The 14,251-nt window shown below is 42.7% G+C and overlaps 1 protein-coding gene across 3 annotated transcripts in view; it reads right to left on the bottom strand.

Annotated features, from left to right (window-relative positions):
- LOC121710088 (glutamate receptor 1-like) overlaps positions 1 to 11,348 on the bottom strand; it is a 46,885-nt gene extending 35,537 nt beyond the window's left edge. For 2 of the 3 annotated variants that reach the window (XM_042093996.1, XM_042093997.1), the window contains exons 1-3: positions 10,955 to 11,347; positions 10,631 to 10,765; positions 3,908 to 4,147 (exon numbers count right to left, since the gene is read on the bottom strand). In XM_042093996.1, the coding sequence (XP_041949930.1) occupies positions 3,908 to 4,147; positions 10,631 to 10,765; positions 10,955 to 11,036 (457 nt within the window). In that variant the 5' untranslated portion in view covers positions 11,037 to 11,347. Of the gene's footprint in view, positions 1 to 3,907; positions 4,148 to 10,630; positions 10,766 to 10,954 lie in introns of all 3 variants that reach the window. The other variant, XM_042093998.1, reaches the window with a different exon arrangement.
- Positions 11,349 to 14,251: the final 2,903 nt, after the last annotated feature.

Genomic DNA, 14,251 nt, shown 5'->3' with positions numbered 1-14,251 from the left:
AAGAAATGTTTTATACCCAGATGATGGATGGTGTTTTATTTTTTTACCATCCTAAACCTTGAACCTTGTACTGTACACAGACGACAATCAAGTCTTTCTCGTCAAAGCTTCCATAAACACAATGGGAGCAGCACATACAATTCCTAACAAAACCCAGCTGGATAACTTCAAGATCACTAATAAAAGGCTAAACTAAAAACAAGCCTGTATCTTTCAGCCATTCCTTGTTGCGCTCCTCTTAAGTCATACGACCACATGCAGCTCAACTCCTGCTTTCTCCTACACTGGCACGTCATGGTACAGCGAAACTGGAGCTCTCATTTTCTTGATTGCCGGTTGGTGTTTATTCCTCATTGGTGGTGGTTTCTGTGAGCCATGTAAAGCTCCCTTGGCTCATACCTACAGCTGAGCAGGATGCATATCGGGGCCGTTAGTCATAATTCTTCGACCACATTCCTGCTCAACGCGTCCTGACAGTCCGTCATCGGTATCAAAAGCAAGCTGATATAATTGGGTTTATTACGGAGCACATCTCTCTTACATTGGCCTAGTGGGGGTTTGTCATTAGGTGAGGACTCTTGAGGGCGAAAGCGTATCAAATTAGACTGCTACTGCATCCTGAGGACCAAAATACACACAAATTATTTGTTGGATGTGAGGGACGTTTTTATTTCCCCAGCTTTCCAATTTCCAGCCAATTTTAGCAATGTATTGTTAATGAGGATTTGAAAGATGTGTTTACTAAGATGAGGACCGAGGGTTGCAGGGCCTTGTTTTAAAAAGGTAAGGGATAAATTGAATGCAGGATAAACAAAAGGAAAATGTAACATTTGACATAATCTAAACTGGAATGCCTCTACTTTGCAAGTTTAGAGTTTTATTTAGAACAATTCCCGTTTTAAAAAGTTGTAGTCTGAGTGTGTGTTTTTTTTAAATCTCACTGACATAGTTTTTATTTAGTTGTGCTGGTATGGTGGTGAGGTATGCTCCAAGGGTATATTTTTTTTCATTTCAGTTCAAACCTTGGCACCTCTCTGATCGCTGACAAGTGTATTTCAACGATAAGCTTGGTGGTCAACATGAAGGACATGCATATGGATCTACGCATAATTTCAACTTCAAAGACACTAAATTGTAAACTCAACCTCAGGCGTTAAGCAAGCGGCTTCAAAGCACATTTTGATCAACTCCAAACACCTACAGTAGCAGCAAAACAGCATCTGTAAGCAGTCAGAATGGTCCAACCGAGAGAACGGCTGGAATACAGAATGAGCAGCGACTGAAACCTTAGCTAGACTTGACTAGTCGATATTTCGACAGACAGGCTTGAGTTAGAGAGATGGCTGATTCCTTGTAAATAAAAGATATAAGATGTCACAGATGAGGAGAATTTGACTGAAACCAAACATTACATTCAGCATGATGAACTGTACTATGACGTGAAGTGTTTTTTTTCACTCCTAGTACTTAGTGCTATTTAGCCCTCATAATCAATGGGGTAGGCTGATACCATGACACCATTACTATTATTAGGGACAAAAGCCTTGCTTTGATGGATGGGGAATTCAGGAATAACTTTTACTGCACTACTGAAGTTAACTACTGCAAAGATACACATTCACATCTAAAAAGGAACTATGGAGATAGATGCAATTCGCCTATATGGTTTAATAGTCATATTTGAGCAGTCATAATGTTAACTAAAACCACTGCCTGATATCGTCAATACCGGTGTGCCTAGTAGCTTTTCCAGGTCTCACTCTCACAATTTCCTATACAGTTCACCTCCATTTAAGGTAGGAGTAGGATTCTTCCAGCGCACAAAGACATTGAATACATTACAAATTCCTTTGCATTTTCCGAGCTACATATAGTAACAGATTAAGTGGAGATTTGCTAATTATAGCCAATTCTTGGGTTATGCAACAGATGCCAAAACTAGGTTTGTCAGTGAAAAAGCGGTGAGCTGGCCTGCGTATTTTGTGTTCATTAAAAGACTGTGTCGGATCGAATTTTGAAATGCCTCTCCAGCCTTTTTTGCAGCGTTGATGCTCTCCTGTAGTCTGCATGTGTGTGTGTGTGTGTGTGTGTGTGTGTGTGTGCGGGCACGTTTGAGCTTGTCTCGGCAGCTGTGAAATTGTCTCGCACCGCAGAGCAAACCAGCTTTATCGCCCACTGAGCAGCACTAACCTGCAGATAAACTGGGCAGTGAGAGAGAGCACAAGAAACAGAGAGAGGGGGAAACAGAGTGAGATGGAGAGAGAGAGAGAGAAAGAGAGAAAGAGAGAGAGAGAGAGAGTCCTATCTGTTTCGCATTACTGTTTCCCCATACTACTGCACCAGTGCAGATAAGGATGCGAGACGGAGAAGATGAGCGTTTGGGATTGGCACAGAGAAACAAGCTTGGCCCCAGTCAACTCCTCTTCCGCTCTCTCTAATGCTTTCACTCACCTGCCCGTCACACATTCTCCAAATGTCACACAACAACGGATTGAATTTCCACCCGTCGCCATTTGACCCTAATTTACCTTTTTTTTTAAACATTCATCAGCAATACCAGCTCAATAAGACACGTTTCCATGCCTGACTTTATCCAGGATGCGTAAATCGAACAAAATACATTGTGAAGCAGTCAAACTTTTAGATAGTTAGTTAGTTTGCAAACACAACAGAAAGCTGATTGTCCTGTAAAGGTATGAAATTTATGAAAAATAATCACCCAGTCCCCACCACTGAGAGACCTACTAATCAGTGACATTGGATTGGATTATACATTCCAATAATGGGGAACGTATTCATTAATTTAAGCGTGCATGCGCGCGCACACACACACACACACACACACACACAAAAACACGCTCCTCCATAAAGGGGTTTAAAATAACCTTGCAATACGGTATCCAGGCAACAGGAGAAGGGCAGTGGGGATTCCAGTGGTATAAGGATGGCATGGAAGCGTCAATGACCTTGACTTCGCAGCTCAGTGGTGGCCCACATGAGTAAGACAGACAAATCAAAGACATGCTTATCTCACTGTATGAACAGCCCATCCAAAAGCAAGTCAATTAGACAAATACCAAGAGCCATCTTCAAGGATGACAGCGCGTATGACTACAGAGAAGCCACTGTGGTAACATTACATGCTGGATTATATAACTCAACTGGTCATCTGAGACCTTGTGCCAATTACTTCATTTGTTGTTGTCTCTGTACAGTCCTGAAACTGAACTTGATGCCTTGGTTCACGATGACACACGCTGATGAGGTGTCACAAGATTATTGGTTGGAAATGGGTGGACGAGCACCAGATAAATATGGCCTGCTTCACAGAGATGAGACGAGTGGAAGACTACAAAAGTTGTGGATGCCCACCCATGCACAAAACATGCATCACAAATGTTTTCCAGTGTTACAAGCAGATCATGAAGCAGCACTGCATCCCCAGAGCTTGACAAACTAGGTCTGGAACTGCCACTACAAATGAAAGGATTCAGAAATACTCTGAATACACAATAGCATTTCTTACCCTGTCGCATCCTCACAAGTTCACAAAGACACAGAGATGAAGGGCTAGAATTTCCAACACCCTCAGCAGTTTAAGTTGAACAGAATACATTGAGACATACCACATCCTCATTGTCCTCAACCTGCCTTCCAGTAATACTCTTAATAATGCATGCTAATATAGCATGTGCACATATAAGATGGGACTTAGATAGATAGATAGATAGATAGATAGATAGATAGATACTTTATTGATCCCCAGGGGAAATTCAAGGTCTCAGCAGCAGCATACATACAACACAAACACATTCTTTAACAGCAGTAATTAAAGTATATAATATAAAAGCACAACTAAGCAGTAAGGACAGTAGAAGATAAAGAATATGCTAAATAGGAGACCTACCTGAATCCGAGCTGTACATATAGACAAACTTCTTCCACTTGTAGTACTCCACGAGGTCTATTAGAGCATCCTGCAGCTCCGGCCGAAGCTGGATGACAAACTGGTTGTTGGTGTCGATGGGGAAACTCGGCGTGACGAAGCAGACATGCAGCGCGCCACAGAAGGACATGAGCATGTTCATGGTCTTCTTGTCATATAGTCCAATGATGGCATAGACTCCTTTGGAAAACTGCGAACAAACTGGCAAGGGAGAAGAGAAGAGAGGAAGTGAGTTAGGCAAGATCATTAACACATGCAAGAGGGGAGAAGCATAACTTGGCTATTTTGGTCATTAAAAATTGAAGCAGTGTAGCAGATCTGCCAGAGAGAGCTGAGGCTCCAAAAGGACTTGCCTGCAAGCCTTGTTCACCTCAGCCTGGCGTCAACTTGTAATATTTCGTTCCTTAGATTAATGATTTTTAATTGGTCCAGAGTGTCACGCTCTGTCTGCTTCCTAAAGTGGTCTAGGTCTTTTGGACTCAGTCTTAATTAACGAAAATAAATAATGAACATAACCATGGCTCATGCATCAATAACAAACAATTAATAAAGTGGGTACAGTATGTGGCTCTTCAGAAACTTATGCCAGAGCAATGCTGTAGGCGCATCCACTATTAATGCCAGGCAGTGATCACAACACAATAGATACTGACAAGTGTTACAGTATTGCCAGTTATTATGTAACAAGTCCCAGCATGCTTATGTGCATAGTACTCGTATCTGCTGTGAAAAAAACATGATTATTCTAGGAATCCAACACACAGATCAGCCACTTTGTTTAATACATTGCACTTCAGGCTGTTGGTTCTTCATATGCCACAAATGAATCTCAATGAGGTGTAAATTAGCCCACATAAGGTCAGCCATGATGCTGTGTCATATGCTTTGCCTTGGGGAAGGAGGGAGAGAGGGAGGAAGGGAGGGCTGTTTCTCTGTTGCCTGAGGGGCTCTTGGCAGCGATACCGTACCGCTGGTCGCTACGGGGGCCCAGAGGTGAGTGATCATCCCTGATCCCCAGCACAGATCTGAAGGTCCCCGCTACAGAGATCCATACCAACGTCCCCAAGCTTCCCCATGCTCTATATGCCATAAGGGCCTGTCCGGCTCACTGGAGCTCCTATTGGAGTGAAGCACCAAGGCCTGACAGCGGTGATAATTAATAACGACCCAAGTGTCCTTCGCTGGGCTTACTTTCAAGCCTGGCGCCTTTAAAAAGGGCTTACGGGGACCAGGCTTAACTGAAGCCGCGCTGTATATCAAAACAGAAAGAGGCTTGTCAATGGCCTGAAATGTGGCTTTTGTGGTGAGCTCCTGACTGTGAAGAGAGTGCAGGTTCCATCGGATGGGCAGAGCACTGTGTTGTGGAGTATGTACCAGTCAAAGGGTTCATGTCTAAGGAAGAGTTTGGACCAAAAATGTCACATTTGCAAAGACCATTACATTAGTTTGGGAGCTGCATCTACCATGCTGCAGACTCTATACTTTTTCCCTGCGTTGCAAAGCCCATTTAAGGTTGCATGCAAGGTTATTCGTGTATTTGACAATAGGGTTAACTGTTCTAAATATTTGCAATGGGGCACTTGACAGCGTATTGATGTAACATCGCTTTGTAATGTGACACCCCTGTAGTAGTTTTACAGAGCTCCTTTAAGGGTTCTTGTAGGAGGACAAGGTGAAGTACTCTTCAAACCCAGGAGAGGAGGTGGGTTGTGGCTCAGCTGAGTAATGATGAAATCATCAGACTCTTGGAGAAATGTCCAAGATATCACTGGTCATGTTCTATTTGCCTCCAAATCACCAGCAGCTTTCCAGTGTTTCTGTCCACAGTGGCTGAGACGAGTCCTAGTCAGTGTGCATTAGGGGCCCTGGCACTGGCATTCCTTTCAACCCTGGGCTGCCCTGGGTCTCTCATCCACTACTACTACACAGACATAAGGGAGAAGGTCAGGGTTCACCCCCCCCCCCCCCCCCCCCCCCTCCACACACACACACACACACACACACACACATGCACTCACAGCCATGAGGCATTAGATAAACATATCCGATCCCTGACACTGTATGAGCCCTGGTGCCCTACTTGTTTCCTCGTTGCCCTCAGCCCTGGTCCTGGTGGCATTTCATATCCGGCTAATGAGATACCTGTCAACAGCAATCAACACTGAAGGCCCCCTTAACTGACCTATATCATCATGTAGGATGCTATGAGACAGTGCATGTCTGACAAGTACTTTATTTTTAAACAGATATTTTTTATTTTTTTTTGCTTCTTGTTGCCCAGAGCTGGCAGTCTCACTGCAACGCTACACCACAGCTGGTCCTTCACAGCTGATCTCACCCACCGAGAGAGACGTATAATCATCAACGCAGAGCACTACCTCTCCAAAACAAATGCACTGCAGCAAGGGGCTGTTACAAGGGGACAGGTCGTGTTCCCTCACATATCAGTCGACTGTCCGTCTTCTTCTCCCGACTGCGCACGCCTCAGTTTGGGTTCAAGGCTGCCGTTGGAGGGGGGGGATCTGATCAGGGATGCGCGAGAATGCGGGCAGCCGACTGGAGGCGACACATAAAGCTGGGTTTGTCTTAAACCCCATTACTTTCATCTCTGCCACCTCAATGGAGCCCTTTGGACCTTAGCTGATTGGCATGCTGCGTACGCTGGGGTCTGGCTGCGTGTCGCAGTGATCTCAGGACTGATCCTCTGCCCGGGAGGGGGGGACCCAGAGCCGTCTCTGACTAACAAATCAAATGCAGCGGACAGGCTGTCAGGCCGGGAAAGGCTGTAAAGGTTCCGTGACATGTCTGCCACGCCATCCGTGTTCTGGCTAAGGTCAGCACAGCTATCTCAACACATACAGCAATGCACTGCGCGTAGAAAAGTTAAGAGAGGAGGAAGTAGTGTACCTGCAGTAGTGCCCTTGTCTTTTCACATAAGGCAACACTTCTCTTATTTAACTTAAACACAAATGTACGCAGATAACTGTCTGCACATAACCTACGCATGTGTCTCAACTTCACTTAAAATTGGCATAAATAGCTAATAATAAACTGGTTTCTGGTGTGGTTTGCCTGTCTATGTTATTGTCAGTTTGTGTAGGATTATGGACCCAGAGAGAATCCATACAATCTTACAGTGGTGCCAACTCACCAGGAGGCTCGTGGAGTTTAGTTTCACTTTCATTTTCATGACATTTGGCCACTGATTTCTAAAGAATAGAGATCAGTGCATTTGGCCTTAGCAGAGGTCTACACTTTCTAAGTGGCCCTCTAGTTCTCAGCCATGTAAATGAACTGATATTCAGTGCTCCTCTAAAGGTTTATTTCCACATGCAGGGTTTCCAAGTGAGGACATAACCATGAAAGGGGTCAGAGTTGGGGCATCCCTGACAAAGTACCACAGCATGTCTGAGCACTTAAAACTGACCAAACTGATCTCCTGTGTCTCTGTATCGACATTGCTTGTTCAGACAACATCTTGCCACAGCCTATCAAGGTGTGCTATCATCTGAATACTCCGAGCTTCCCTTGAAATGGTAATTTCAAACACCGACTTTCCCCCCCTCGAGAGCACCTGTCTCACTCCAGCTAAAGATTGTCAATCCCCTCCCACTTAAATGGATTTTTTAGCTTTACCTCTCTGCCCTACTCTTCATTGAGCTGATGTGTGGTGCACTCTGAGCCGATATAGTAATTCTCAAATCTGAACACCAGAGACTAATCAGTTTAACTATGTTGCTATGAATGAATAATAGATTAAATGGGTTTGCAGTGGCAGTTCCCTGCTAAACGATTAGCCAGGGATCCATAGAGATGGGAGAGCCACTTGGCGACCGCTCACTGTTCCTATTGGACCAAACATGGCTAGCAGGCATCTCTGTGCAATTTTAAACAGTTTGAGGTTTCGCACAAACATAGTCATTCATACACATATAAACACACACACACACACACACACACACACACACACACACCCACACACACACACACACACACACAGGTGGAGGAAACAAAGAAAGTAGTTGCCTCTTACATAACTTTTAGTGGTGATGAATGAAACGAGTCCTGGAATTTGAAAAAAGAAAAGAAAAAAAAGGAGATCTTCTGAAGTCTACTGGCAAACACTTCATTAGGACTGAGGCATCTGTCACAGGAAAATAAAGAACTGAACATACTGTATCTGCTTATGGAGGTCCAACACTCTTCTGATGCTCTGACACAACAGGACAATTCTAATGCAGCAGCAGCAAAAAAACACCCCGAGATAATCAACCAATTGTGTTCCTCCGCACCTCTTTCCCGGTGAGTCATTTGCTGATAAGGTGCTCCACATGCACATGTGAATAGAGTTGAATTGCAAGTGGGCGAGAACCACATTAGCTGCATAAATGAAGTCCTTCAAACATGTATGTACAGAAAGAGGAGCTGAGATTGTATGAATGCCTTGCGCTATTTTCACCATCCTCGACATCAGCTTACTATAATGCATTTCCACTGGAGGCCATTGCGACTAACACCTCCATTTGCATAATGAATCCAATGCCATTTGTATTTACAACTTAATCCATGCTGGGGAATGGAGTTGTGAAAGGACAACAACTGATAAACAAATAGAGAAACAATGAATAAACAAGCTAAAGTAGATGCAATGCAATGACTCCTAATAACAAAAGATGAATATTTAAGACTCACTCTCCCGTTGCGCTCCAAATAACCCTGTTATTTAAAATGGATACATTTTGTTTTATGGGGGGTCACTAATGACTTGGATGCTTGCATATGTGGAATATTCTGCTTGCATACAAAATATAAAATGCACATTTTGTGTAATGCGTAAATGGCACAAAATGATTCATTCAAAGAGTCGTGCACAGCACTGACATTCCATTATTTGACAATCAGGAAAAAATCAATTGAAATGGCAAGACCCATCAAGCATTCATGGTCTGCAATAGTGCCAAATGGACATGTTCTTCTCAATCTAACAGACCTTCTTTAGAAGAATTATCAATTATTCATTTCAATCTGTGTTCAGCCAAATCTAGATGTTTAGTTAAATTAAACATCTTTTAGCAGTCCACGCTGAAGTGCAAAGAAAATGACAGGGCCTTCATATAACAGGCAACTAATGTCAGTTCTAACTGGACCGTGGTGCTGCCCTCTTCTGGGCTGAAGTAATGTTGTACACCAACTTGACCATGTTTTTCTAGGAGGCAATATAGCAGGAGAGTTTAGCTGAGTGACAGTGTGAACTTTTTAAAATTCTGCTGATGTGGCCAGCACAAACCAGAAACTAATTTACACCTTGGCCTCTCAGATTAGAAGAATCTTTCCTCAAGTCATTCACACTTAATGGGGAGCTGGGAGGTGTGTGTTGTAGTGGAAGAGAAACTACAGGCCGAGATGGGTATAAAGAACAGATAACAGGATGGAACTACTTTGTTCTGCACAAATAAATGCCTTTTACTGGCATGTAATAAATGCCTTTTACTGGGTTGGTTAACTACACTTGTGGTGCATTTCCATCACACACTGTGGATGAACAAGAGCTTTGCAAGACATTTCAGAAGATGTGTTGCAGCAGAGAGAGGTGAATACAAAGGATAAACCTACTCAATGAAATCAGCACTGTGGTAGTGCCACTATGATTCAGAACAAAAGGGTTTATCTCCTCTCTCTCTCTCTCTCTCTCTCTCTCTCTCACACACACACACACACACACACACACACAGTCAGTGAACAGCAGGTAGCTTTACATCTGTCCTTTAAGAGGGTTCATCTAACTTGTAAGATTTACCTGGCAACCCGTCATCACACAGCACAGCAAAGCCTTTTTCAAAGCACTGATAAAGCACTGTCTTCAATAGTGTCTCAATTACCTATATGATATCTGGACTGAAAAAGAACAGCATGCTAAACATGTGTGAGAGAAAATGATAAACGTTAGACTCCGGAAGGCTCCATATTACAGTACATTCTACCAACAGTAGTCACAAATATGTCAGCTAGACACAGTGCGATGAGGATGTCATCTGTGCTGTCTCATCTGTTTACATATCAACTACAGTGCAGTTATGTTCCCAGTCATTCAAAGCACACATGTCTTTCTTTTTCTTTTCTTATCTTTCTCTGTCTCTTTCAGTCAGTGTACACACTTCTGTCTTTCCTGTCAACCTGCCTGCTTTAATGAATAACTCATCTCCTGCTGTCTCACTGGCTTTCACTAGGCAGTGGCTTTACCTTATCATTTCCACAGACAAAAAGTTCAAAGATCCTGCTGACGCATACAATGAATCCCAAATTAAACTTATTGCCATAAACACCAAAATAAACGCAATGTTTTTGTTTTATTGTAACCATAATCTACCCAATGCCAAATCTGCCTGACCGTGACATTCCCAAACCAGCTAAATCATTTCTCGAATTTGGATGTCAAACTACAAAGATTAGACACTGTAGGGTTTTTTTCAGCTGCAACAATTTCAAATACAATTGGACGTCTGTTTTACTTGGTTCACTTCTAGTACATGTTTAGTTTTAGGGTTTACAGCAACAGATAGATGACAACTCTTTTGTTATGGTCTCTCCCACGCATAGCATCAACGTTGATGCGATAGGATGATTATGTTGCTTCAAGGCACTCACCTTCCACAATCAAAAACATAAAAAACAGGAGCAACTTACATGCGTATGTCATGGCAAAGCTGCTCCCTGTATCAACCATGTCCACTTGTGGTACCAGTTTAGGGATATCCTGATGTCGAGAAAGCGCAAATCGAAAAACCTCATATTCGTGGGAACCGGTGGGGAACAATCCTCCTGTTACCAAAAACCAAAACCATTGAAAACATTAATGTTGAAATCACTACAACGTTTTAAATACGACGATTGTGAGTAAACAGCCCATCTCTATTCCTGCCTGATGTGAATTTAGGAAGTTCATGTCAATCTTACTTCGAATGAAGACAATGCTGAGTGGGTTTACAGTTATTGACTAAAAATACTTACCTATATTAATATTACTTGGAAAACTTGAACCTAAACAAAAGCCGACAACACTAGTGAGGAGAAAGGCGAAGCTTCGCTGCATATTTCCGTTTGCATTGGCGACGCAAAGAGAGCCAAATTCCAAGCAGATATTCTGACGCGCATCCGTCAGTTCCCACACAATGTGCCCATAGTACAGACTAACTGAATTCGCAGAGCTCTACACAAGTCTCTCCTCTCCCCGCTGCAAGCGCTGCGCTTGAGGTAATAACCGTGGCAACTGAGGAACCGTGATACCTCGCACCCTACCAACAAATGAAACGACTCAATAGTGTCAGAAAAGGGGTCACGATTGCTCTCTTAACAGTCAGCGCATTTTTCGTTGTCCTCTATTCACACTCAGAAGCGTGGAAGTCTACAGTTGGATGTGATTCCAAATATGTAAGCCCCTCCGCAGACTGTACCATTTAGTCTTTTATCCTTAGCCTAACGATTTGATGACGACGCGCTGTGCTACTTCAGTTTGAAAAGAAAGAGAGCAACAACAACGACAACAACAACAACGATATAATAATAATAATAATAATAATAATAATAATAATAATTGTACACTACAACTGCAATTATCATGATGATGCTAATGAATTCAACATTCAAAGGAGTAGGCTACTGAAGTAAAGAGGTGTTTATTATTTCCCCCCTTTGTTTACAAAAGATGCTTTGCATCTCTTAAATACTCTCAAATCTTGATCCCTCTCAGCCTAACTCAGAAAATGAGCTCATGGTGTTAACTGAGCACTGGCAATAAATGTGCTCCACATGGGCCATGATTGGCCGATGAGCGTGATAATGGGTTCATTACAGATATCTAAATGGATTTAGATGACACATGGAAGGGCAGACACAATCACTGTGGCAGGCTGAAGTTGGGTGCTGATTCCCAACTTTAAATTATACTTTAGGCTACAATACAGAAATACTGTAATACCGGTGAGGGTTGAGGCGGAGTGTTTAGTAATCAAGGATCTTTGGTAATATCATGCCTTTGTGACTGCATACACACACTCACACGCACGCACACACACACGCGCGCGCGCGCGCACGCACACACACACACACACACACACACACACACGTTATTGGGATTTAAATTCCCTCAACTCAGATACTCCTGTAGTGACTATTAGGTGGAATATCCCCATTCTACCTCTTCCCATTTCAAACATGACACATTAATATATTAATACATGGTACATACACATGCATATTTCATGTATTGCACCTCTGACTTCAACATTTTCAAACATTTTAGTACCATGAATGTAGTAATAAGCCCTGTCAGCAGAACCACACACACACACACACACACACACACACACACAAACACACATGTTGTCTCCAATGTCCTCATGTTGAGTCACAAATAGAAATAAAATAGAGAGTTATCAGGCGCAGCACTGGAATGTCTTCCCATACGAGTGCACTCAGCCATTAATGCTATCCTGTCATTTCCTGGAAAGCAAACAACTTGCTTTCATGTTAATTCAACAGACCGAATGCAAAACACTCAAATGCTTAAAAAGTCATTAAGAGATAGGGTGTAGTACGCAAGCTTTGTCCACTGGGGCTTTGACATGAAGTGTAAGGGAAAATCTTTTGCTTTGGTGTTTTTGGTTGGTGATAAACGAAGCCTTATCAGGTTGTACCCTTGTGGGAGTTGTTGACACGTGACGAGATGAACGCTCACCACCGCACGGGCTAATTAGTCTGTGAGCTCCACAGTCCTGCATGCATGGCGATGTTTAGAAGGGAATACACCAACTCTCCCCATGGTAAATAGGTTATGCTTACAAGCGCCAAAATGATGCCCTTATGCGACGTGACTTCAGGAGTTGCTGCAAGTTAGTTGAAACATAAAATGAATAAATTATTAAATTACCATAAATAAAGCATGAATACTCCAAATTAAATAATTGAGATTCGCCTCAGGGTAAGCAATCAAATTGTGATGGGGTGTGTATGGTGGCCTCTGGATTCACAATGCAATTCATTTTTAGGTGACTGGACCTGAAACAGGAGAAGAGTGTGAGCCCTGTTACTGGAATACAATTAATTACACTGCATGACCTTTAAGTGAATTAGCATACCTATTTTAGTGCATTTATGTGTTAAGTAGCTCTGCAATGAAGACCAAGGAGCTGAGAATTGGTAAAAAAAATGTAACTAGTTTATTTCTGTACAACTGCAAAGCCCATGGTGCACCACCAGCCCTGCATGAAGTGTCAAAATGACCTGCACTGTGAGTAGAGCACACCCAGAGGGAAGTCAGAGGGGAAGAGACGCTGCCTCCCAGATAGCAGGACAGGACCGAGACTGAGGATGGCCTGATAATGGGAGGAGATTTTTAAATAGTCAGACATCAGTGTACCGGAACAGGAATAAAGGGAAAGGAGGGAGCACATGAACAGTGGAACAGAAAAAGCTGAACAAGTGCCGTAAACTGAGGATGATGATGAGGAAGAGGACAGTGATGATGATGATGATGATGATGATGACTGATTAGTTGAGAGGATGAATTGGACATGTGACTTGCCTTTAATCTTGCAATGCAATGCAAATTCCTGTTGTATTTTGTGTCATGTTAAATAGGCTTGGTTGTAATAAATGTATTGAATAAATATAATGTAATGGTTGTTAATCAGCCATTGTGGGAAATTCCTTACCTATAGCACAAGGAATTTAACACCTTTCCTGAATATCTCCAGTTTTGACTCCTCTGCTCAAAAATATGTATGGGTCGATGGGCTAATGCACTAAAAAACACATCAGTATTTAGGAATGAAATATTGCAAGATGATTGTTTACCATAGAGTCAAGATTGATTATGGCAATCAGTTTTGATTAAGCAACAACTCTCTTTTTTCATGACTTGACTCAGTAAAAAGCTTAAATATTTGTAGAGAGCCATCCCAGTAAACTCTGTGAAGAAATTCATCATTCCCTAGCACCCAATTGATCTCGTATGCAAAGAGGGCAGAATCAAGGTGCCAACTGCAAGGACAAATAGTCTAGGGGTGCGCCTCTACTCGGTACATCATGTGCAGTAATTTGTCAAATGCTGGGGAGCGACATGTTTCATGCCACTCACATTTATGTAAAGAGGCTGATAAATTAAATATTAAACAGATAAATAATGGAACACCCCCCCCCCCCCCACCCACCCACCCAACCAGCCCCCACTGGCCAACATCCATTCTTTTACAAGTGCTGGTTCCAAAGGGTAGATTATGTGTTTTTGTGCTGTTGTGCAGTGCAATG

The sequence above is a fragment of the Alosa sapidissima genome, chromosome 5 (assembly GCF_018492685.1).
Source record: "Alosa sapidissima isolate fAloSap1 chromosome 5, fAloSap1.pri, whole genome shotgun sequence".
NCBI lineage: Eukaryota > Metazoa > Chordata > Actinopteri > Clupeiformes > Clupeidae > Alosa > Alosa sapidissima.
This window is presented reverse-complemented; position numbering and strand designations above follow the sequence as displayed.